At 52.2% G+C, this 23,347-nt stretch overlaps 9 protein-coding genes across 9 annotated transcripts; 4 read left to right on the top strand and 5 right to left on the bottom strand.

The window, feature by feature from the left end:
• Positions 1-2,774: 2,774 nt before the first annotated feature.
• Positions 2,775-3,385, bottom strand: BU26DRAFT_568034 (uncharacterized protein; the record flags this gene model as incomplete). Its single annotated transcript, XM_033833732.1, has 2 exons — positions 2,775-3,204; positions 3,276-3,385. The coding sequence occupies 2 exons, from the start codon at positions 3,383-3,385 to the stop codon at positions 2,775-2,777; spliced, it is 540 nt and encodes a 179-aa protein (XP_033680452.1).
• A 936-nt stretch (positions 3,386-4,321) lies between these two features.
• On the bottom strand, positions 4,322-6,142 carry BU26DRAFT_578205 (amino acid transporter; the record flags this gene model as incomplete). Its single annotated transcript, XM_033834422.1, has 6 exons — positions 4,322-4,798; positions 4,850-4,969; positions 5,025-5,309; positions 5,398-5,824; positions 5,870-5,979; positions 6,128-6,142. 6 exons carry the CDS (start codon positions 6,140-6,142, stop codon positions 4,322-4,324), a joined length of 1,434 nt encoding a protein of 477 aa, XP_033680451.1.
• A 926-nt stretch (positions 6,143-7,068) lies between these two features.
• On the top strand, positions 7,069-7,479 carry BU26DRAFT_532980 (uncharacterized protein; the record flags this gene model as incomplete). The annotated part of the gene is made up of 1 exon (XM_033831130.1): positions 7,069-7,479. The coding sequence occupies one exon, from the start codon at positions 7,069-7,071 to the stop codon at positions 7,477-7,479; it is 411 nt and encodes a 136-aa protein (XP_033680450.1).
• A 1,954-nt stretch (positions 7,480-9,433) lies between these two features.
• On the top strand, positions 9,434-10,356 carry BU26DRAFT_432613 (uncharacterized protein; the record flags this gene model as incomplete). Its single annotated transcript, XM_033823984.1, has 4 exons — positions 9,434-9,545; positions 9,776-9,900; positions 9,954-10,038; positions 10,103-10,356. Coding segments are annotated over 4 exons (576 nt in total), but the record flags the coding sequence as incomplete, so codon positions are not given.
• A 3,625-nt stretch (positions 10,357-13,981) lies between these two features.
• BU26DRAFT_68553 (uncharacterized protein) lies at positions 13,982-14,817 on the bottom strand. The gene has a single exon (XM_033836216.1). It carries the CDS (start codon positions 14,652-14,654, stop codon positions 14,100-14,102), a length of 555 nt encoding a protein of 184 aa, XP_033680448.1. The 5' UTR covers positions 14,655-14,817; the 3' UTR covers positions 13,982-14,099.
• BU26DRAFT_68540 (uncharacterized protein) lies at positions 14,814-16,153 on the bottom strand. The gene is made up of 4 exons (XM_033836215.1): positions 15,977-16,153; positions 15,847-15,927; positions 15,032-15,801; positions 14,814-14,981 (listed from the first exon to the last, which is right to left on the bottom strand). The coding sequence occupies exons 1-4, from the start codon at positions 16,021-16,023 to the stop codon at positions 14,974-14,976; spliced, it is 906 nt and encodes a 301-aa protein (XP_033680447.1). The 5' UTR covers positions 16,024-16,153; the 3' UTR covers positions 14,814-14,973.
• On the bottom strand, positions 16,154-17,189 carry BU26DRAFT_68539 (NAD(P)-binding protein). Its single transcript, XM_033836214.1, has one exon. The coding sequence runs from the start codon at positions 17,059-17,061 to the stop codon at positions 16,285-16,287; it is 777 nt and encodes a 258-aa protein (XP_033680446.1). The 5' UTR covers positions 17,062-17,189; the 3' UTR covers positions 16,154-16,284.
• Positions 17,190-17,221: 32 nt separating this feature from the next.
• BU26DRAFT_607687 (calcium-dependent phosphotriesterase) lies at positions 17,222-19,313 on the top strand. Its single transcript, XM_033835781.1, has 4 exons — positions 17,222-17,854; positions 17,906-18,332; positions 18,382-18,853; positions 18,903-19,313. Exons 1-4 carry the CDS (start codon positions 17,595-17,597, stop codon positions 18,938-18,940), a joined length of 1,197 nt encoding a protein of 398 aa, XP_033680445.1. The 5' UTR covers positions 17,222-17,594; the 3' UTR covers positions 18,941-19,313.
• A 176-nt stretch (positions 19,314-19,489) lies between these two features.
• On the top strand, positions 19,490-22,763 carry BU26DRAFT_578202 (uncharacterized protein; the record flags this gene model as incomplete). Its single annotated transcript, XM_033834421.1, has 1 exon — positions 19,490-22,763. The coding sequence occupies one exon, from the start codon at positions 19,490-19,492 to the stop codon at positions 22,523-22,525; it is 3,036 nt and encodes a 1,011-aa protein (XP_033680444.1). The 3' UTR covers positions 22,526-22,763.
• Positions 22,764-23,347: the final 584 nt, after the last annotated feature.

The raw sequence follows: 23,347 nt of genomic DNA, 5'->3' as shown, positions 1-23,347 counted from the left end.
GCAAACCCAATGTGGAATGGTTGGAAAGGAGGTCCGAATTTCGATCAGAAGGAACCAAAAGGGACCCGGTGCCCTTTGATGGCTTGAGCGGTCGAAAAGCCGTCGCAGACCTGACTGATGAGAGGATGGGCGGAGGGATTTTAAGACGCCGGAAAAAAGGACGACCACCGGCATGGAGGGGGAGTAGGGACAAAAGCGTTGAAGATAGCAGTTTATGGAAGATATAAAAAGACCGAAAGACCTCATTTGGCACTCTGTGGTCTCTGGTGGAACCCCGAACCACAGCTGATGTGTATATAAACTCTGTCCGTCTCCGCTGCCAGCCGTTTCTCACGCGCTTCCACATTACTGACTCCGGGACTAAAACAGCAGCAACGGAAACAACATGCGCGGGTGTGCCTTGGCGAATCACTAAAAGTTGGAACGGAACGACCTTATGCTGCACTGTGCCGCTCGTGTGCTCACGTACCACAATTTCCGGCAATCAAGGAAAGCGCCTGCGCAGAACCTGAAGGAAAAAAGGGAAGAAGCTATGACAATCCGTAAACTTCGCGGATCAAAGCTCGCCTAGAAGAGGGTCATAGGAGGAGCGGGGTGTATAGTGCGAAAGGGGCTAGAAAGGGACAAGACTGAGGCTGATGTGGAAACGCAAAGTGAGCATGCACGAGGTCGTGAGAGGAGTGAGGGAGAAGAGTCCAGCGATCAACAAAGGGAGGCGCGATGTCGCAATGGACAGAATTTCATCCCCAAGCAATCTTATGTCGACTTCTATTCCTTTCTCCTCCCTCCTCGGTTCCTCTCCACATTGCATATCCGCAGCTTGGGCACTATAAACTTATGCCGAAAGAATCCATGTGCGGGACTTTCCTGTCTGGATCTGCTGTCTGGGGTGGCAAAAAATGGCGAAGGGTTCCCACAGATGTCGCTGGGTCTTCCCTGCGCCTTGACCTCGACTACATGTTTGGTGCGGAGAGAGAGGAGAAGTTTTCGAGTGTGCATGGATGGAGTTTGCGAGCATGGGCGTGTTAAGCAGAACTCGGCTCCGATGCAAACGATGGAAGGAGAGAAGAAGAAGAGCGGGAATAATAGGGATCGGAAAGACAAAACCACCATCTTCTATGGGGTCTGGTCGGGGAAGAGGTAGAGTATCTGGCATGTGGGAGAGGGGGAAGATTTCTGCCAAAAGGAGGTTTTAACTGTTGGCGTCCAGAGCCGTCATATTGACAATAACATGTGATCTTGGGCTGCGTGCGGGTATATAAACCTCCTCCCGTGTGGATCCTCATTCCTGTTCTTCACACCTCCCAAGTCCTCTTACGAGGACTAAAAGGCCATGGGAATGCTGTACGTGTGTGAGCCTCCGCGGGACCCGGACTAAGAGGTTAGGGCTGCGAGATCATGCGGTGTCTCATCCGCACTGGCGTTTCTTCAAAAGATGTTGGGCAGAAGATAACGCTTGGAGAAGAGATGGCTTTGCAAAATGACAGGTCGAGCCAAAATACACATCAAAAAGTCTTGATGCTGTGGAGACGAAAGGAGACATAGTATGCTGTAATGGAAGGAGGTGCGATTGTCTTGGAGATGAAACAAAAGGGTCTCTCGTTTCCTTGGACCTTGCTCTAGAGTCTGAAGGGCTCCTGGATGAAGAGGGGAATATATAAGTTCCAAGCTTCCCTGGAGTTCTGATTCTTCACACCTCGTATCTCTTGGTGGTGGATTAAAACATTTACGATACGCATTTATGATTGTGTTTCCTAGGGAGTCGGACAAAAAATATATACACAGTCGTAATGTCTGGAGCTTGTTGTGGGTTTTCTACCAAAAGTGTAAAGTCCACAATGCCATGGTAGAAACCGAGCGGAGAGGAGCGTGTATAGGACGAAAGACAAGATGCGAGCAGCATCACATTCCGCTAATGAAAAACTAATGACTCTTATCTCTGGGAAGTGAGAAGACTAAGAAAGAGTGCAAAAACTAGCCTGCAACGTTTGCATGACGTATCGACTTCGATGTCTCTTAAGTCTCGGGGTCCCGGAGGGAATGAGACTTCAGGTCGCCACACTTGTTTCTCTCCTTCGCACTTTGAAGCCTGGCGCGAGAAATAAAACCAACCTGGATGAATGATATGCTCGTGCGGTCTTTCGAGTCGGCTTAAAAGAAGCCGACAAACTACTCATGTGTCGGTCTCTGCGGCTCCAGAACCGAAGATGCGGGTCTGTATGTAATTGCGCTGGAAGTCTTGCGACGATGAAGAAGACAGAGAGGGAAACGCTTTGAAGCTTGCCGTGGTTTCAAGGTCATGTACCAGCTGCGTATGCCTGGGAAGAAGAGACAAGAGAAGGTTGAAGGCCCACCTCAAATTTGGCGATGAGATGGCCGTCATGGTGCCATCCCTTCTGGTCCTGGCTGAAGGATGTGTATAGAAGCCTCTGATTTTCTCCTGCGGCTTGAGACTTTACACCTTGCTCTCTCTCGTGCGGGAGATAAAAGATGCTTTGCAGAAATACATGTGTGCTGCGCTTTGAGGAGGACTATTTCATGTGGATCTTTGGAGGTCGAAAAGTCTTGATGCTGAAGACCCATGGCCCGCGGAGCTGGGCCCGGGCGGAGCGGCGAAGCAAATGAAAAGAGAAAGTGGCATTGTACTTGAAACATGGATTGGAAAAATTTTGCCATGGAATGGCCGATGATGTTTGAAGATATGCGAAAGACTTACTCCTAGATATCACTTCAAAGAAACACACCCTCCAACCTCGAGACTGCCCTCTCAACACCTAATAAGCAATCCTCCCGGCAACCGATCTCTTCTGCCCACCACCGGAACACAACGTCATCGTCACATCGCCCCCTGCCTGCCCATCCTCACAGCTCTTCGTCGCCTTATCATCATTCCACACCCAATACGCCTGCTCGGGACAATACGCATTGGCCGGACAATGGGCAACCTTACAGTTCCCTCCACTAGCTTCAAGCTTGATACCACCGTCATGGCCAGGGCAACCGCTCCCGTCCTGTCCATTCGCGCAGTCGATCAGCGAGATGTCGTACCAGAGAGTGTTGGTCACGCTATATTCGAACTGCGTAATGCCATGGGCCCATAGTAGAGAAGGGTCTTTGGCGATTTTGAGGGAGGCTTGCCCGCTGAGGGGCTCGGTGTGTGTGCCGCCCGCGTTGAGAGTGGTTTGCGCGTTAGTGGCGGTGCTCCTAAGAACCCCAGATTAGCTTTACGAGATATGGCTGGAGAGATGGAATAACATGTGAACGGGGCTTTTTACAGGACGGTGACATCGTAGCCACAGTGGTTGTTGATGATAGCTTGGCCGGCCAGGGCAGATGCAATGAGAGACTGAAGCGCAACGGCGCCGAAAAAGCCGCGACTGAACATTTTCAAAAGAGTGGAATTGACGCGAACGCAATGAATGGACGACTACTACCCGGTAGTCAAGAAAAAGTATCAAATGATGGAAGAAATGAATGGAAAGTCGCTGATGCAGGTGGAACGATAGGGCAAGATGGCCGTGGTCCCCCCATTTTAAGCCCTATCTTCTTCTGTCAGGCACTCCAACACCTCCCCTTTAATGAGCGGAAGGCCGACGGCCTATGGCCTTGGTGTTGGCTCAAGTACCTGGGTAGGCAGGAGAACGAGCCATCCCGCCGCGGAGAGCTGAGACGCATTTCCGCTTTCGCGCAGGCTCAGGTGAGCTCCGCCAGACCAAGTGTGCTAAGGTGAGAAACATATGCATTCATGCGCCGAGCGTGTTCGGTCCTTTGGTGATGCGGTGCACGTACGGAGTGGTGGTGAGGTTGTTTCGGCGGATGTCCGAACGCCGGTGAGGTGGCTGCTGATTGGCTACCAGCCTGGCGTTGTTTCGTGCTTCGAACTCGGCATTCTCCTATTCGAAGCTCTTCCATCTGCATTCCTGCGTCATGGCGAGATACTCTAGAAATTTAGGAGACGGTCCAGTTGGAAAAAGCTATCGGCCACTAGAGTATAATAATATTCAGGTTTGGCATCACGCCAAGCCACGCTATGTCCGATCGGAAAGCGGCTGTGCCGGAAAGTCCTCCCCGCTTCCGTCATCTCTCCTCAAAGCCACGACACCGAGATCTTCCACGTCTATCCACTACTATAGAAGATCCAGCAGACTGCACGACATAGTGATAATGGAATCAATTGCACGTTTGGGTAAGAGGCATTGAAGGTCAAGAGCCACGTCACTGACCAGGGGCGCAAAGGAAGCACGGGAGAACCAGGGGGAATCTTGTGTTCAGAGTTCCACCTTTGCTATTTCCACAGTGCAAGTAGGTTCCTTGGAGGGTTTCAGTTCACTCTCGCCGTCCGCTCGAAGAGCTTCATCCACTGCTGACTGGAGATCTCCGTTTTTGGCCCCGTGTACGTTTTCCGTGCGCGCAGAAACCACCACCCTATAGCCAGAAAGATGACACCCAGATACACGACCAGCGACCAGTTGAAGGTCTCCACGGTAACCGCTGCGATTGGAGGCCAAAACGCGAAGATCAACCCCACCCAGCTATACACCAAGGCAGCAAGAATGGTCGGCACGCCGAGTTTTCCTAATCGAAATGGGCCCCATGGTAGATTTTCCGCTGGTGTAGTCACTCGGCGCCACAGCCACACTGTCGCTGAGATGATGAAGGCTGAGTAGAATCCCGCCACCGTAAGCCCGCTTAAAGCGTTGAAGGTTGCCTCGGACCCCAGCGCGATCAGTCCAAGTATCAAAGAAATAAAGGTTGTGGTCCCAATGGAGACTAGTGGAAGGCATGTACGACGTTCAATCTGGGTGAGATGATTAGACCACAGCTTCGAGAAAATAACACAACTTAGTACCTTTGATACTTGAGCAGAGAAAGGTACACCATCCTCTCTGGCAAATGCCCACAGCATGCGAGACGCCGTCGCAAGCAGCCCGAAGACTCCGCACGCGAACATGATGATTATTAGAGACGTCTGGCGTCATACTGTGATCAGCAAATATCCCATGGTACTTCGGCGGATGACCTACTAGAAACACGGTCCCATTCTGCGATTTCGTCACCTGCCCGAAGACGGTGATGACAGGAAAGGTGTACGCAGACGTCAACACTTCCTCAACAGACATGCAAAAAACAACCATGATGATGATTCCATAGCCCATGACGAAATATAGGACGACGGTAATAATCATTGCTCTGGGAATCACTCGTGTCGCGTTCTCGATCTCTTCGGCTGCGCGTTCAGGCGGTCTGTCATCGATCGAGAGCTTCTTGCCTTCTTGAGTACTTACCGATGTGAGCGGCTGCGTCCAGACCTTACAATGGTGAGTGTCTCGGTTCTCGAAATGCGAAAATTTGGGGCCGCATACCATTGAAACCGAACATGACTGGAACTGAGCCAACCAATACGGACTGGGCAGTTGTGGGAAACCCTCCACCGTTTATGAAGTTATCAAATACCGTGGAAGGATCTGTCTTCGGAGCGAGATAGACGACTACTATCAACACGATGAAAAACCCAACGACGTGAAGCAGGAAAGCCAGAGACTCTATGCTGGGGAAGAGGCGTCCGAGGTATGTGTTCACAAGAACAGCCAGAGCAATTATGGCATAGAAGATAAGCGCGGCGTGCCAGTTCTTCACATCGTAATCTGGATTGCTGTAGCTGGCGAGTGCGACAATCATGTTCGAGCATATGAACGTCGGAGCAGCGCATGCGGCCTGCCAGGCAATAGTAACAATCCAACCGGTAAGGTATGAGAGGAAATTCGAAATGCCTGGTGGGGAAAGAATAGCAACCCAGTTGAACTGGCCGGCCGAGAGTGGTATCCTGCGCCAGGTTAATCGGTGAATATGAAGAACCCGTAGCACGTACATTGATGCTAGTTCAGCCATCACCAAAGTTTGCATCAGGACACCGAGAAAAAAGACCGGAAATGTGGTTATAATCCCAGTAGGGCCGCCGTTGAAGAGAACCAGGTGGGCCTTTTCCGAAATGGAATTCTGAAAGTGTGCTGATGTGGAGTTATAAGAATGGTTTTTGGACGGTCATCGAGATCACGAACATCTGCATCGACTTGGCGATCGCGGTCATACTCTGCTCAATCACAGACGTCCTACAGGTGGCACGCACGAAGTACATACTCATGTTTGTGTTTTGCCTAAAGTCCCTGTAAGTCTCGTCGAAAACTTAGATGTACGTATCCTGACATACATACGGATTGGTCGCTCCTATTGCGCTCAAAATCTATTACATTTACGACTTCGATTCGGCCTCCGATATTAGTATATCAAACCCAAACGCACCAACTCAAAGCGCAGACATCGCTATCACGACATCGGTTATCATGAACGTCAGCATAATAATCACCTGTATCCCATTCATGAAGACTTTGATGGATTACCTTCAGCCCGGCTGGTCGAGCAGCGATGTACGGCGAGGTGTCGGCTACAACATGATGGCGACAAAGTCAGGGGGGAGTTCACTCTTTGCTTTGGGCGTCACAAGTCAGCCTTTAAGCCGCAAACAGCATGACTCTAGTAGACCGACAGTCTGATCGCTTTAGGCCGCGGCTACCTACTAGCTGCATTCGGGATGAAGCTTGTGGTGAAGTTGCGCTCATGCAAGCAATGAAGATAAGATGCGAATGATTTTGGCTGCGTGGATGCGCTGTTTCACAATCGAATGCTTTATTTGGCTTTCTTGCGTTCGATAGATTAAAGAGTACCAATCAGGGAGGTGGCACAGTGCCGGACTTATCGTAAGTACGCTTGTGCTATGACCGGTGAAACCATCGGAATGCAGCGAGCTGCATTGTCGATCCTTGTTGGAAGATCTGGAAGGTAGGTGCCACATGCGGGGGCCAATAGTTGCACTCTTGCGGGAGCTGGGACCCGCGCCGCATGACTCCAATCAAACGACCACCCTGGCGGCCCTGGGCGAGGAACTCTCATCTCTGAGGAACGCATAAACCTAGCCGCCTACGAGGAAGTCAACCACTTACACATACAGTCAGGCTTCTACAGCCCGTACTCCAACTTCCGATCCTTCTACACTCTACAGACGCCCACGACATGACGATTCTGGTGGAAGATCCCAGGGACGAAGACTACCCCGCGCTTGTCTCTCTGGTCTTCGAGGCATACGGCGGGAAAAATGAATACATCAACGCTGTGTTTCCAAAAAACACAACGGAAACCGGACTGGAGAATGCTGTCCTGAGATGCGTGTTCACGACCAAAATGAGCAAAGCGGTAAAATGGCACAAGGTGACCGACGGCACTACGGGCGAAATCATTGGCGGCGCTATGTGGAGTATCTACACGGATGCGAAACCTCCCAATTCAGAGTTGGATGGGCCGCCCGGAACTTGGGAGAATGAAGATGAGAAGGAGTATGCGCAGGCACTCTTTCGAGGTTGCAAAGAGTACGAGAGAAAGTACTGGGACGAAAATGACCTTCCACTCGTCAGTATGTCTTCCTGAATTATTAATTCCTAGCGTAAACTGACGCATATCTCCACTTCAGGTCTCATCATGATGGCCGTGAAGCCACAGCACCAGTTCAGAGGAGCGGGAACGTTGCTCATGAGAGAGGGATTAAAGATTGCGGATCGTCTTGGAGCAGCTGTGAGTTTCAACTCTTCAGTTTACTACTTCTTCAACATGGAGCCTGCTGAGCCTCTCGCTAACTGAGACTGTTAGTGCACCGTAGAGTCAACTGATGCGGGAAGGTGGCTCTATGAGCAGAACGGCTTCGTAGTTCAGCGCCACCATGTCTTGCCTGTTCCCGATAAGTTTTCCTCGAGGCCCAAGGTTCGGCACTTCTTCATGGTAAGGGAAAGAAAGACTGTGAATGGAGTCGAGCCGGTGCATTGGGAAATGTGAGCACTGGCTAGATGCGGCCCGCAGGGATATTCTCGGAGAGCTCGCTCTGGTAGACCATGTTTGTAGCAATCAAGGTTCGGTCACCGAGGAGCCATGAAATGGTCACGCTAGTATATATAGATGCATGAAATATGGCTATCGAAGAATCGGTTGAAGTGCTTGGCATGTCCGACCAGGTTCTTAGGCAAGTGGCTATTAGCGAACATTCAAGCTTCGGGCACTGCGAGCTATGGTAGACATACCGTAGTCACGGCGTCCCCGATAGACCTCTATTAAGCGGCATAACAAGGGCCCGAGTACGCATATATTGAACCGCAGTCACCCGGATACCGTGTGGCTAATGGAAGCTGTAGGTGCTACTACAACTCTGGTCTCTAAGCTGCTGCGACGGCGGAGGAACCCCACCCCGGCTTATACGCAAGCGATATGGGGGAAGAAGAAGAAGAAGAAGAAGAAGAAGAAGAAGAAGAAGAAAGAGAACCTTGTACGTAGATCCGTGCTTGCGAATCTTTGCGCGTACCTAGGTAAGGGAAGTCGCCGATATTGGCGCTTAGATACGAGCACATTCTAGCAACCGTTGGGAGCCGGATAGTGTAGCCTGTATGAGGGTCTAAATCTGGAAACCTATTCTCTGCGCAACAAAAGAAACGACTAGTAATGGCTAGCTAAAGTTGCAGTAAGATTTTGATTCACGTTCCCTTAGCTACCTAGGTATTTCTCGACACTCCTGACTGCATTTCCTCTGCTTGCTTGCTTGACGGGCTACTCCGACTCATTGGCGGCTTCTACCTCTCCTTCCTCCGTATTTCCGAGTCTAAAGAAAACCTTCACATCTGGAGGTCCTGCGGCTTCTTCATTTTCGGGTAAATGTAGGAGCCCGTTTGCGTCGGGGTCGTAACTATGAAAGGGTCAAACGGAGTCAGAGGAAGAAGGTAGCAATTCGTACCTCCAGCAGGTAGGGCGGAGGCCATGAAGACTAGAAATGCCCATATGGCGAGGAAATGCATGGTGCAGTGATGAGTGGCGGAAAGAGTCTATGGTAAAGTGGCTCTCCTGTGAGGTAGTTGAGAATGCTTCGAAGAGCTTCGACGACCGGGGGAAGCGGTGGAGTACTGGAAACTATGGTCAGCCGGTGAGCGCTCTTTGTGCCCCTTTATCTAAGATTCAAGCCTAGAATCTCAGCAAGCAAGGGTGATACTTTATGAGTGGGCCACGGAGTTCACTTCGGAAACAGCAGAGAAAAACCCGATATGCATGGCCATTGCTGGAGGGATGATAATCTGTCCAGCTGAATGACGCTAGATCCATAGGCAGGAGCCCATAAACTGATGATCGGTCTTCTGCTGTGCCAGGTTCGACCGCGCAAAACCTAGAGGTGACTTTCGCGCTCCACTCCATCATTTCATCCCCTTCAGTTCCTGATTATCCCTCATTTGCCTGCATCAAGATAGAAAAGCATGTAGAGTCAACTTATTCTCTTCTTCGCAATGATGGAGACTCCGACTCTATTATCGATTCCAGCTTCGCGGGGAAACGCAACGCCTACTGGAAATCAGCATCCCAGTCGCGCAGATTCACGATACCTTTGTGCATTTATTCTGTACTCATGACCGTTATCATGCCCTACTTTTACATTGTGCATTGGAGAATGTCGTTGCCGTACAGTACGTATCCTTCAAGCAGTTTTCGGAGAGAAGGTGGCTCATCCGAGGCGCAGCCCCGGCGAAACATGTCCTTCAGTATGAGAATGTACCAGCTGAAGAAGGATACCATTCAATTTATGGATCGAATCCATCTCCAAAGGTTGACAAGGCTTGGAATGACCTCGTATCCCGTAAGTCGCGCACTACGGGTTATTCTATCCGCTCATGATGCTTACCGAGATTTGCCTTAGCCATCCATTTCCAAGCGACTGCAGAAGAGTTGAAACTCCCTAACGCCGATCCTGATGCCACCGTCAGCTACGTGAAGGGTGGTTATTTCTCCACGATTGGCGTTTATCACGAGCTTCACGGCCTGGTAAGTCGGCGTGATGTCCCGCCCACAGCTTGTTCTGAAAGATTACTACCCAGAGGCGACTTTATTGGCTCTTGCACGAAGATTACTACTTCCCCAATCGGTCAGCGGAAAGCAGGCGTAACGAGATGGAGCATGCCAGTGAGTCTCCTTCATTCACCCCCTAATATCCCGATCTCACAGACTCACTAAATTATCTATGCAGCGCATTGCCGCACAATCGTCTTGAAGAACACAATGTGTACACCTAACACGGCAATCTATTCGTTCAGCTACAACCCCGACACGGACCCGATCCCGGTGCTGGTATCTGGTGCAAAACGTCAGTGTATCAAGTGGGAGCCGTTTCATGAATGGGCGGAGTCACGATCCATGGGTTTGGATCCAGATTTGCTCGCGCAAAAAGACCTTATGGAACAGATGGGGATCAAGGGAGGAGTCGCTGGAGGAAGGCGATAGGGAGAGCTGAGTGCGGGTATAATCGTGATGCCTGGGGAGAGTGTTAGATACGATGTGAACTATCGGCATTGGAAGAGCTCAGGAGAGAAGCCTATGGAGACACGATCGTTCCACGTCCACACATCCTGCCTTATAGCACAATAACGAAACTGATGAGCGTCGTCTTCCTCATCCTTCTCCCCGTACACTGTCCTCCTCCACGACACTCTCTATCGTCCCCCTAAACTCGGCGTACTAAATGAATCCAGCTCCTCGGGGAAGTGTTACTTGGACGATATGATGGAGGATGCAAGATCTGGGAGCTTTCGTATGTGAGAAAAAGAGGCTGCTGATTTTGATATTCGGTAAGGCTTCTTGCTGGTCTTGGTTAGCGAAGCCTCCCCAAACGTGGCGGTACATATTGCGTTTCGAGGTGCGAAATCGCAGGGAAAATGCAAAAAAATCCACCTTACGAAGAGCATGGGACAGAGGGACTGAGTGGAGCAGAAAATGGCTGAGTCCAGCCGGTATGGCCAGCGGATAAGAATCCACACGGGCACTGCATTGCAGAACGTGTCACTGATCGTCTCGTACTTTCTATATATGGGTAAGAGTGAACTATGGAGGATCTGGTTTTATTGTCTCAAAAGAAGGCACGCAATATCCATGAGTCTACGTACCACTCTATCGGATATTTAAACCCCTCTTCTTTTCCTACTTCACTCGCACCTCGACCCTTCGACTCTCTCAAATTTTGCGAAAGCACAATCGATGCGTGGCTCCTGCAAGTAGGGAGAAAAATGACGCCTGAGAGGAGACTCTAAAAATATGGTCGAAAATCTCAAATAGACGGCGGAGGTGAATTCATCTCAACAGAATCCATCACATGCGTTCTATATGTCTGGAGGTCAAATGCGCCAACCGGAAAGGATATGCTGTATTGGAATAGACATTTGAACTCTTGTTCACTGCCCATGCTCTCTTTGCCCCTGCGCTTTCGAAGAATTCGAAGACAAGACCTATTCAATGCATAACAGCCTCAGCCAAGAGGAACGAAAGCCTTACGATGCATCATAGCATGCTGCTTCCAAAAAAAGATTGGCCACGCAAATCCACGTTCGAGAAGGGTCATCGGAATCTCAAAAATTGACGCCACACCACGGACACAAGAGAAGAAGTAGACGCGCACCTTCGTCCCCCCTGTGTCCCCTGGCGCCCTTCGCTCGCTCTGCTAAAGGCATGTGAATTTTGATTAAATGTTGTGGACACGTCTGGGAGGCTCACATTGAATTATTTAAGAGGCGGGGTGATGCACGTATGGAGTGAAAGGCACAGGTAGCCGCATGCTACTATGGGCGGCAGGTCGAAGCTCCCTCGAAAATCTTCTACTCTATGCCCTCATGCCTTCTTCCCCTCGCGTCCGCCAGCGCGAACCACAACCCACAGACACACAACATCCCTCTGATGTGCGGAGTACTTCTGGGACCAAAACAACGACACATAATTGCCATGGTTGTTGCCCTTCCTCGGCCTAAAAGCCTGCAGCTTGAGAGCCATGTGTAACTTCCCCGGCTTCTGATACTTTCACAATCCATGACGTCGAGGTATCATGGAGAGCGAAGAGCCTCCAAAAGCATCAAGAGGTCCATTACATGAGGAGAGACGGTGGATTCCCAACGGGGTGTACTGTGACAATGTTTGAGGAGGACCGATTCGAAATCAAAACGAATAGCATATATGACTGCGATCCCGAGCTCTCGAGAGACAAATGTCACTCTATCTTTATTTCTCTTCACCACACACGTCTCTCTTATTCCTTCCTAGGGCCGAAAACAAACAAACAGAGTGATGGGATATTAATGTGTTCCTTACCCCGGACTAAATGACTGGAACTACCATCGCATGAGTGGACGCCTTCTCTGCGAAAAACAATTCTTCATAGCAGCGATGCCTTTTGCGAGGCTGTCCCATAACAGCACCATGATCTCGGACTAGCGATATGCCATAATTACCCAGAAGGGACTATAAAACCCTGTACGGACGGTCTATGGCTCCGGAAGGGTGCCACCGGACGCTGAACCATCTTCGTCCTCGCCCTTTCAATGACGCATACCTTGTTCTCAGAAGCCATTCGGAATATAAGGCAAATATCCCAGCGTAAAGGGCAAGAGCGAGTGCCAGGGGTCGAACGAAAAGACGTGGTTATCTCTTACATGCCTCACTTTCGGAACAAGAGTCAAAAAACTAGACGCGTGGGACTAGAACTTCTGCGTAGCCTGGGATGCGTTGACCAAAAGACATGGCGAGCGACACGATGAGAGCGAAGCCTGGTCTGTTCCTCCACGCCAACCTCTCCCTCGGCAGCTTCGGGCCGTTCGGGCATATAATGGATCGCTCTCTCGATCTCCATAGGGTCTAAATTCTCCGTAATAAAAGTCTCCATCGGCCCATATGATGTGTGGCAGCAGCCGGAGAGACAAAAAGCGGAGAGTGCTCTAGCATGGCTCCTCCGCCGCTCTACAAAAATCAACAGAGCCACGAAAATGCGACTCTGAGAAGCTTGCCCGTTTCCAAAACGACGCTCTCCGAATAGTCGCAGCGAAGAGACAAAGCTTGGAAATATCTTGATGAAGGCCATATGTCCGGACCACAACTTGCCAAATCATTCAGCGAAACACACCACAAGTTCGCTTGTCCACGCGTCATGTCTCCAGCGGGACTAGCTCTGCCCTCAATTCTGCGCATGCAGCACCCTCCGAGGCAGTCTGAAATCTACTAACATGCAGCAACATGCCAGCCTTCCCGGAGACTGGGCAGAAACCTTATCAGCGAGATGTTATGTTTCAGCGACTCTGAACCTGAAGAGGGTAGAACACGACGAAAAGCCCTGACGATATTTTCGATGGAGGAAGCCTCCGTGGTTGGGACTAAAGAACCAAGGTTATGATGGATGTGTTTGGCGCCAGGTGTTGATTCTAGAACCCGCGTTCAATGGGAGACCCCGTACGGCGGCGACGCTATGCAAAGAAAGACCAAAAAGTGGAAGCTCAGGTATTCATGTCGCCGGGAGGGGGGCGTGAGAGATATTACTTTCCGAAATTTGGATTCCACCACTAGCATTCACGACTGATGATCACCACCGTCCTTTGAAACACCTCGCTAGCTTCCCTAATAAGATTGAATGCTTGTCACCGCCGTCGCGCTTTGCATCCTCCACCAGTCGTAGACTCGCTTTGGCGATTTCCATGTTGAGTTCCCCTTGATGGCGCGTGACAGCTTCCGTGAGCATCGCGTGTGCTTCGGCGATGCGTTCTTTCAAAATCTCGAGCTGAGCGCCTTTCAGGCTTTGAAGCTGAATCATCAGCCTAGGCTCGCTCTGGTAATCCGACCCCTTCATGATCTCGCACAGCCGCTGAACGGCCCGTATAGTGAACGGAAGCGCCGTTCAAGACTGAGCTTTCGAATATCGCGGCCACACGTGTTCAATGCAAAAGCCAACGGCTTGGCTGTTGCGGGCATCTCCTCATAGGACGTATTTTCCGCGGCTACGAGCCGTCTGCCTGTTGACACGGCATCGAAGCTGCATGAGTCCATATAAGCAGGAATCAGAGAGTATGCCAAACGAGCTCCAATCATGTGGAAGGGGCTGGAGTTCGAATTGTCGAAGACTGCCGCGTCGAAGACTGCCGTACGTGGTTCGAACCTTTTTCGATGCTACCGATCATGAAGTTATCGTTGTCATGAATGCATATCCTGGGAAAGGATCAGTTGTACATTTTAGCCGACCGTGCGTCGCCGAATCGTTTGGTTGGGGACTTGGTATACGTCGTGTACCGTTCTTCTTCGACCAAGGCGAGATAGAAATATGCACTATCTTGACCCGGCGGACTTTCCAACAAGATGCCCCCGGACAGGAGAGATCCAATAATTCCAGGAGAGACCTTTTTTGAGAATCCCTCGAGTTTCGAGAGAATTACCATTCGCGATGAGAATTTCGAGCGGTAACTGAGACACCGTAGCATCTCCACATATATCGGCGTGGATTTCCTTGGAAGTAGACTCCGCAACGGACATATGAGCAGTGGTCTCGTCTTTTTGGCGTCTTTGTAAGGAAAGTGGCGAGTTTGGATCCTGAGGAGAATGAGTCCGTTCTGAATATGTACATTCCCTCCCCTGTTCGGGAACAACAGCTCCTGTCTTTGTACCTTTTGTAAATATTTTTCTCTTCCATCATCTCCGAAATCGCGAACTGATTCGTCAACATACAAGGCTCCGAAAGGAGGAGCTGCCATTGAACGTGTAGGTGGTGGGTCGGACATGTTCGGACCATATGTAAAAGGAAGCCGATAGAGAGATGCTGAGTAAACTAGAAACTCCGCATCTCAATGCAACATGTTGTAGAAGAACAAATTGCGGGTAGCAGGAGCAGCCAGAAGTCTGAGCGCTGGATGAAGCTGCCGAGTATCCAACCTCGGGCGTGTGGCGCCGCATCGCGCGATTCGTGGTCGATTCGCCAAGAGGCTGCTTTTGTTGAACCGGGGGGTTATTGGATGGGACCGGTGCTTAATCCATCACGCGAAATGATCGTCGAAATGGGTCACCGAAGACCTAGTGGTGTCGTTGCTTTGAGCTTGAGCCTCATATCCCTAGCAGCCAGCAATTAGTCCGAGAAGGCCTGATCGGGTGGGAAACGAACTTATTGTCATCATTTTTGAGAGGTTCTGATCAATTAGTTCTCCATCCGCATCGTCAATGCTCTCTTCTCGGCCATGATTGGTACACGACTTTATTGAAACATGCCACCCCTGTGCCCTGAATCGGCGAACGAAGGGAAGAGCAAAGTGCAAAACCTCCTGGAATTCTTGAAGCATCCGCCGTCCTTCATGAAGGTAGACAATCAATCTGATGTGGACTACGTGACTGTTAAGCATAAAGAGTTGCTCAAAGCACCAGCGAACAGCCTCCTCGGAGGTCATGCTGTCTACTGGAATGAGGCCGTAATGTGCGAGCGCAGTCCTATTGCAACGACAGAGGTAGTGCCCGTCTAGCACAACTTCCATGGTCCGGATATAGTCAGTAGGCAGCAAACCGTAGCCAAATCGGTCGACCGTGAAGAATTTGTGCAGCAGATGAAGTTCATGGTAGTCAAAATAGAAAGTTTTCGCCTTGTAATATGCCTCGGCGATTTCTCTCGCCATTTTTGGACCAACGTAGCTTGGATCCAGGTAGTGCTCCAGGTCGGCTAGCTTCCAGAAGGAGTCATAGCTTTGCACCGTCGCGTGAGAGCAGGAGGAGCGGAGATGCCGGGGCAATTTGCCGTCGCATACGGTCACTCTGGGACTCCCGGAGTCTAGCACGTAGGAATAGACTTGTGCACGGATGTGACGGGGCAGGGCGAAGAGAATCGAGTGTGCAAGTTTCAGGCAGAGCGCCCGAGCATATGGCTCAACGTCCGCTTGAAGGTGTCTACATTTATCAGCGTACGTTCCACGGAGAGCAATGCGAACCCACTTCTCCCATTCACGCCTGGGTTTTGGGATAGTAAGTAGATCGTCTGTTTCCGATGTGCTCTTCGTCCTTTCTTCCACTGTTCTGAACGCATGTCAGCGAGAGAGGTAAAACCCGGGTGGGAGGCACTAACTCGCAGATCTGCTGCCGACAACGCTCAATGTACGTCTCTTCGCGCATCTTCCACGAGAATTGAGAGCAAAAAGTTGGTGCAGTTTGTTTCTCACCAAGATGTTAAGATGTTGAGGGATCGGCAGTAAATACGAAGTCGTGACCTGATATTTATAGATTTGGCGTATGCGGCCACCAGTAAGCCGGTGCCTACAGAGTCGCTCAGCTGAGGTTCTCGATTGAAAAGAGGCCGACCAGGAAAGAGGGGATTTGGCGAATGGACTGCACTCGCAATTGTCTATTATTGTATTTTGGCGTCGTGCTCTTCCCTCACGGAAGCTTCACGCCAGTAGTTTCTGCGCAGATGTCCAGCAACCTGTCCTGAGCCTTCTCGTCGTTTGAAACGCTCTTCGGGCTGCCCTCTCTCTTTCCAGGCCTGAAATACCTCCCGCTCTTCTGTGCGCCCGGCTCCTGTCCCTCGGCGAGCATAACATACGACTCTACGGCGGCGTCTATGCTGCCGGGCGCACCACTCCCGCCCATCTTTGTCGGCACCCAACCGGGGTCGAGGGCATTGCTCTTTACGTCGGGCCACCGCCTTGCAAAGGCCTTCGCAAACATGACGTTGTGTAGCTTGCTCGCGCAGTAGGCCGCAGAGTCGCTCCAGCCCCGCTCCCCGCGTTGTGTCCACAGTATGTCCTCTAGGCTGCTATCGCCGCTCTGATGCATCTCTGACGAGAGGAAGATGAGGCGCTTCGGTCGGTTGACGAGACATGTGAGGATGTACGGCGCGAGGGTGTTCACGGCAGCGAGTGCCGGGAAGCCATCCGCCGTCTTTCTGAACGAGCAGCGATACAGCCCCGCATTGTGAATTACGCAGTCGAAGGTGCCGAGCTTATTCACCTCACCGGCAAGTGCTTTCGTCTCGGAAATGCTAGATAGGTCGCCAGTGACGACTGTTTCTGCGCCCGGGCAGGCCGTCGTCGCGTCTTCCGCTCGTTGGGCGTTGCGCGCGTGGAGGACGACCGAGTGACCGTTCGCGACGAGGCGTTTGGCGACGACAGAGCCTAGGCCGTCAGATGAGCCGGTGATGAAGATGCGAGCCATTGTGGGTGGGCGTCGCGACGGATACTGCTGAAGAGTTGGTGGGTGTAGTGTGTGTAGATCGAGGCCACTCAGGTCCGACGAGTCCTACGTCATGATTAAGCAAGCAGCCTGGTCGCTCTTTTCTTTCTGCTTCGTGCTCATACAGGAGCATCTACCTCTGCCCTCTCCTTCTTGCTCTTCTACATTCAAAAGACATCGCGACAACACACCGTCGGCGTGTAGCCAATGACCGGGTAGTGCAAGCTCGACTAATCCGGCTTAGCGCGATTGCCCGCGGGCGAGGCCCAAGCTCTCACTCTTTTCATCCCATCTCTCGCACGACACATGGGTCCTGCTCCGCATTCAGGCCGGAGCATCTATCAAACGGCCCAATCCTCATGCGGGTCTCTCACGATGCGTGTAAGGCCCGCAACGCCGCCGAGGGGGGGGGCCTTGGCGCTTACACCCCCTGCACGACTGTCTTCCCCTCGGTCTGAGACTCTCTCGACATCTGCTCCATCACTGAGCATCGCCTCACGATTTGTCATTCTGAAATGCTACGTGGACTGCTTGTTTTCGGCTCGGTGATTGTGGTTCTCGGCGCCTCCTTCTACCAGCTATATCTGAAGGAGTTTCTCGCTGTCACCGTCGGTGTCGGACGCGTTATCCAAACAATCGACGAGTTTCCGTATTCGTGTCGGCGAATTGAGAACGAAAGGCTTGAAGCCTGCGAAGACCTCTGGCTCGATGACGAGGCACGCGTCCTTTACGCCGCATGCACGGGCTTGAGGCACAGAGCAGGATGGAACCAAGCGTAAGTTCGCGTGTACACGCATAGACGCTAGCGTTGCTGATCAGATTACAGCGTGGACAAGCTGAATGTTTCTGCACGGCGGCCTGGAGGAGCCGAGCTAATTGCTTTGGACATTGATTCTCCTAGCGCAGACGGCTCTTTTAAAATGCGAGGCATCAAGCCAGTGGGCTATGTGGGAGCTGCTGGTGACCAGTCTCTCGATTTTGTAGGATTCGACGCGGAGGCGATTGGCCCGTCAACCCTCCATTTCTATATGATCAATCAGCGTCCACCGGTTGACGCGGAGCTGAACTACATCGATCCTTCGAAGATTGGGGCCAACTCTACCATCGATATCTTCGAGTACGAGAAAGGGAAGAGCGTAATGCGCCATCTGCGGACTGTATGGTCGCCGGCAGTATATTCACCTAATCGCGTGGCTATCCTCGGCAATGGGGCATTCGTTCTGACTAACGACCACTCGGCGAAAGTTGGCCTGGTATGATGCACGTAAATTCCCTCTGAATACAGACTGCTGATCTGTCCAGCGTAAACAATTCGATCCTCTACTTGGAGGCGGCAACGTAGCCTACTGTTCGCCAGCCGGCGAATGTCATGCAGCAACGACCATCAACCTCAAGTTCCCGAATGGCCTCACCAAAGGAGCAGACAGCCTCATCTACGTACCCAGCAGCATCGATGGCACCGTTCGGATATTCGAAGTACGGCCCGACAAGATGCTGAAGCACCTCGATACCGTTCAACTTCAGATGCCGCTAGATAACCTTGCGCTAGATGCCAAAGGAGACCTCTACGTGCCTGGATTCCCTGACTTGCTCAGGTTGATAAAATGGGGGGAAGACCCCGCCGTTAATCGTTCTCCGGTGACGGTTCTCCGCATCAGCACATCCAACGGCGAGTACAAGGTCACGAAAGTACTCGAAGACGGAAAGTCTAAAATTATGACTGGAGTCACAACGGTGAGGCATGATGCCAAGACAGGAAGGCTCTTTATGGGAGGTGAGTGTGGTTCGATAGGATTTCTGCGCAAGTACTGACTTTGTTCCAGCTGCCTACAACAATATGGTGGTCTGCGAACCCAAATAAGTCCTTGTTGGGCCACAGGACGCTTTTGAAACTGCCTCAAAACGAAAGTGATCTCATCTTTCGCTGTTTGTGATGAGTTTTGTTGAATGAAGGCATTGTATATCGGCGGAACGAATTGCATGCGGTAGTCTCGTGGTGACATCTCAACAAAGAGATCAACTTCGGCCCCTCTTGCCCACTTTCCTCTCTCCTGACGTACTTTGATACGCCCTAACGCGATTAGATAGGGCATCCACATCGCTTTCTGCGGTCTCGTGGGGCTGCAAACCTGGACAATTTTCTGTCACACGTTCCGCATTCTTATAACTATCCTCGATCTTCTCGCAACTACCCGACCTTTGTTCGATCTATAGTATGGCCCGTGCTAATCGCCCAGCTTTCCTTTATCCTATATTCAGCACAATGCATTGTTCATCCTCGGTCCCGTCCTTTATATCCAATTCGTCCGTGGTTATTCCAGCACATGTCCTACGTACAGTTTTAATTACATTACCAGCACTTATTTTCTACGACTTAAGAAATAGCAACTGGGAGACTCGACTAGCGAAGATGGCTCCTCCTTCGCGTTGGTGGAAGAAAGTGTCGCTACCAGACACCGTTCAGCTTCACCGACTCGACAAAGAATTTGTCGCGGTGGGTTGGGACTTCATCGAAAGCTCAAGAAAAAAATATATGCATAGCATATCAGGGCAGCGTGAGTGCCTGGAGTGGCTCGGTGCTCATCTAACCGCTGGATATCAAGGTCAACCGACGAGTTCCAGAGATCTTTTGTGCGCTCTATACGCCCTTGAAATCAGCCTCCGGCCACTATACCAACTATACAATCGCGAGGCCCCCAACTTCGATCGTCTATGCGCAATCCACCGCTCTGGGGAATTCCGCAAAATCGCCACACAAATCTTCGAGAAGATGTGGGATGCATGCTACCCGGACATGGAAACGAGGGTCAAGGACCAGATACGCCAGGATTACCAAGACTTGCTCAACGGAAACATACTGGGATACCAGGCAATACTTATCATCTTGCAGATTCTCCGGCAACAAGACAGTTTGCGCATCGCTCTTGGACTGATCAACAAAGCTGAGGACATGTTTGGAAGGGATCATTATAGCGCCCGGATCGAGGATTGGGCAGCTCGGAAGGATCCCGAAGATGAGGACCACGACTATCACGGCATTGTTTGGCTGGTCAACGATAATGCCGAGAGTGAGGTACCTGGAGCCATAAGCCATTGGTCCGGAGTCGCTCCTTCATACGACTTGTCGCCACTCGATGCCTATAGCTGTTTCCTTGGGCCGAGACGCGATTCGGAGCGCGAGAGACCACAGCTTCCGGTCCGGAACAGGAGACCTTCCGTAACAGCTTTGGGTTCGCGCGGTTTTACAAATTTCAACCCCCCAGCAGGATCTGGGTTTGGGACTGGACCGCCATTACGACCTATGGCGGTCTTCGGCACTCACCGGAACGATATGCGCGCATCAACAGACAGACGCAGCTTTGATCCCTTCGTAAATCAGCGCAGACTCACGAATCCTGCGATAGATTACGGCGAGCTTCCAGATGCAGATCGCGACGGCTTCTCAGCCGGCAAGCGCAAGAGTTCGCAGGATGGTGGGAGAGAAAGAAAGCGAGTCTTCGTTGGAGACATCGGACAGCGATCAGCACCGCGACGAGAGAGCCACGTAATGGAAGAGGTCCAGCAGGATGGCTGGAATACCCTTACTCAGGAGGAGCAGCAGTACATACTCATGAGGCACGGGTTCCCGCCAAACGCCCGGATCCACCGCTTCGCCGATGTAGTTCACATCACCACGAACCTCGAAAACTTGAACTTCTTCGGCTCCCGCACCTGCCTGTACGAAGACGTAAGTGGGGAGATATCGCCAGGCCACTCTGAACTAACAGAACGGGATCCCTACAACAACCCCCGTGGCCCTATAGAGCACGCGCAGGAAATGGAGCGCGGAGTGGCACTCAGCAGACACCCCATCACTAATGCACCACCGTGGTACAAGGACCTGCCCTGGGACCAAATGCACAAGATCACCTTCGAAGAGTTCATCGCCTATTTCCCGAACCACGTCGTCCGCTGGCCGGGCCTCGCGCTCTACCTGCGCCAGCAGAACTGGGATCGGCTGTTCTATCGCACCGCGCGGCTGATCAACCTTGCGCGGGACTCCCATTATCCGAACGAAAGGGCGTACCAGCATATTGAGGTTCTGCCGCTGATGATGAAGGTGCAGCGCGCGATCCAGGAGTTTGTGCCAGAGTATCGGCTGGAGGATCATCATGCATATGGCATCGACCAAGAGTGGATTGACGAGCACATCTACGACAAGCCTCGCGGCTTCCCTGAGAATGCGCAGGTTGTGAGCCTCGCTGAGGCGGCTGGCTACATCACCGGCAGCAACGAGTTCCAGGACCGCCCTTTCTCGCAAAGCGTCCGGCATCTGCAGCAGAACGCTCAAAGGAAGCCAAAGAACCCTTTCTGCCCGGCGCCGCCCGCGAGGAACCCATTCGCGCATCCGGTCGCTCCTCCGTCGAAATTGCAGCCCAGAGATCGCAGAACGGGATGGCTTGGTGCAGAGCCTGAGATGACGGATCAGGGCGAGCTGGCAGACGATGAGGGGGAGACGCCTCCACCTATTGTAGACTTGTGCGCTGATGATCCAGATTGTGAGAATTTGGACTGCGAGTTCTTGCATCCAAGCCGCGAGAAGCCCACGCCGCCACCGCACCTAGAACGACCGCCGCAACAAGAGCGAAAGAAAGCTCCACCACAGCAGCGAGAACGCGAACCCTTCAACGCACACAAAGAGCACCCATTCTGCAGATTCGGCGCCAAATGCAAGAACCGCAAGCACTGCCGCTTCCTGCACCCGGGCGATCCCGCATACAACCAAGCCCGCGACCACCAAGCACGACAGCAATTCAGCCAAGCCAGCCGGTCAAGCCCATCACACCCACCACCTCAGCAACACCAGCCCCGCCAGAATCAGAACCAGCACCCTCAGCCCCAACCCCAACGCAACGCGCAACACACGCCCAACGAACCCCTTCCCACCCGCCAAACCCTCTGCCGAAACACTCGCTGCGCAAACCCAAACTGCAGGTTTGGACACCGCTCCCCGGCCGCGCCCATGGATATACACATCAGACTGGACCAGTGGTGCAGGTTCGGCGCTGCGTGCACGAACCATCGGTGCGATAGGAGCCATGCGAGTCCTACGGCGGCGGGGAGGACGGCGGGGAAGAATGGCAATGGCAATGGCAATGGCAACCACAATGACCACGGAGGAGGGAACAAGCACAAGAATGGGAGCGGGAGTGGGAGTGGACATGCTGGACAGCGGGGAAATGGCGAGCGGAGACACGGCACTGGAGGACCTAACAACCATGCGCATGGCAGCGGGAGGGGGAGGGATAACGGCCAGCAAGGCGACAGGAGCAGCGGACGCGGACGGGATCGTAGCCGCCAAGGTGGAAACGGTGGGGGGCAGAAGAATGGCCCTGGAGCCCCGAATGGAGCGAGCCAGACGCATCGCCGTCCCCAACCGTCTCCTTCGTACGATGAGGAGCTTTGATTGGGCTCTCGCCGGCTGGAAGCGTACACCAGCGGAATAGCAAAGGTAATTCTGTCTGCTAGCTGGCTAGCTGGGCTGTCGCTGTCGGCAGTAGCAGACAACCCGTCCCTTCCGTTCGGTCGGTCATGAGCGAGGGAGTAGAGATTCCTATTCCTATTCCTGCCTCCCTTCTTTCCTGGCATTGCATCCATCACTTTTGCTTTGCATTCAATTATCTAGCGTAGTCTTCGTATTCGAGTATCTCATCTCATGTATCTCGTATGTATCGCCAGCTTCTATAGTCTTATCATTCCCTTGGTTCTGTCTTGTGTGTCTGTGTGCCCCTCGCAGCTTCTTCGCCTCCGCTGTCTATCTGCTTTCTATCTGCTCTAGACTCGCCCAGCGCGAAAAACTTCATACAGCATCGTCTGCGCTGTCTTTCTCTCTCGTCCGCCTTCATTGCAGCTTTTCCTACTGTATGTGGCGTTCTTCTCACCGTCGCCTCCCTCGTCCGCCGTTCGCTCGCTGTGGTCTTCAGTGGCTCGTCCGTCGTAGGGCTTGGGGTCTCGTCGCGTGGGGAGGCCCTGGTGTACGAGCCGCGTCAGGCATAGAGGCACGTTCGGATACGAGACCCTATGGCATATGTGAGGAAGGCACGCTGGCGCAAAGGGCTGGTTCGGCGTTCGAAGTGAGGCCGTGTGTGGCGTGCGGCGGTTGAAGGCGTCGCGCACGGTTGGTGAGGTGTTGCGCGTTGGACTGGGCCGCTTGAGGAGCGGGAGCGGTATTGTGCGTATGGGCGGGTCTGAGGGAGGAGGGCGGCGGTAGAGGACGCGGCCGCTGGGG

Source organism: Trematosphaeria pertusa (genome assembly GCF_010094035.1).
Source record: "Trematosphaeria pertusa strain CBS 122368 unplaced genomic scaffold BU26scaffold_12, whole genome shotgun sequence".
Lineage (NCBI taxonomy): Eukaryota > Fungi > Ascomycota > Dothideomycetes > Pleosporales > Trematosphaeriaceae > Trematosphaeria > Trematosphaeria pertusa.
Note: the sequence above shows the minus strand (reverse complement) of the source record. Positions and strands in the feature narration are given on the sequence as shown.

What these genes read in the sequence shown, in the direction of transcription:
- BU26DRAFT_68553 (XM_033836216.1), bottom strand. Translation starts at nt 14,654, where the DNA reads ATGTCCGACCCACCACCTACACGTTCAATGGCAGCTCCTCCTTTCGGA.
- BU26DRAFT_68540 (XM_033836215.1), bottom strand. Translation starts at nt 16,023, where the DNA reads ATGCGCGAAGAGACGTACATTGAGCGTTGTCGGCAGCAGATCTGCGA. An exon ending in TGTCGGCAGCAGATCTGCGA is followed by an intron (nt 15,928 to 15,976) that starts GTTAGTGCCTCC and finishes ACATGCGTTCAG; the next exon opens with AACAGTGGAAGAAAGGACGA. An exon ending in CCCAGGCGTGAATGGGAGAA is followed by an intron (nt 15,802 to 15,846) that starts GTGGGTTCGCAT and finishes TGATAAATGTAG; the next exon opens with ACACCTTCAAGCGGACGTTG.
- BU26DRAFT_68539 (XM_033836214.1), bottom strand. Translation starts at nt 17,061, where the DNA reads ATGGCTCGCATCTTCATCACCGGCTCATCTGACGGCCTAGGCTCTGTC.
- BU26DRAFT_607687 (XM_033835781.1), top strand. Translation starts at nt 17,595, where the DNA reads ATGCTACGTGGACTGCTTGTTTTCGGCTCGGTGATTGTGGTTCTCGGC. An exon ending in AGAGCAGGATGGAACCAAGC is followed by an intron (nt 17,855 to 17,905) that starts GTAAGTTCGCGT and finishes ATCAGATTACAG; the next exon opens with CGTGGACAAGCTGAATGTTT. An exon ending in ACTCGGCGAAAGTTGGCCTG is followed by an intron (nt 18,333 to 18,381) that starts GTATGATGCACG and finishes TGATCTGTCCAG; the next exon opens with CGTAAACAATTCGATCCTCT.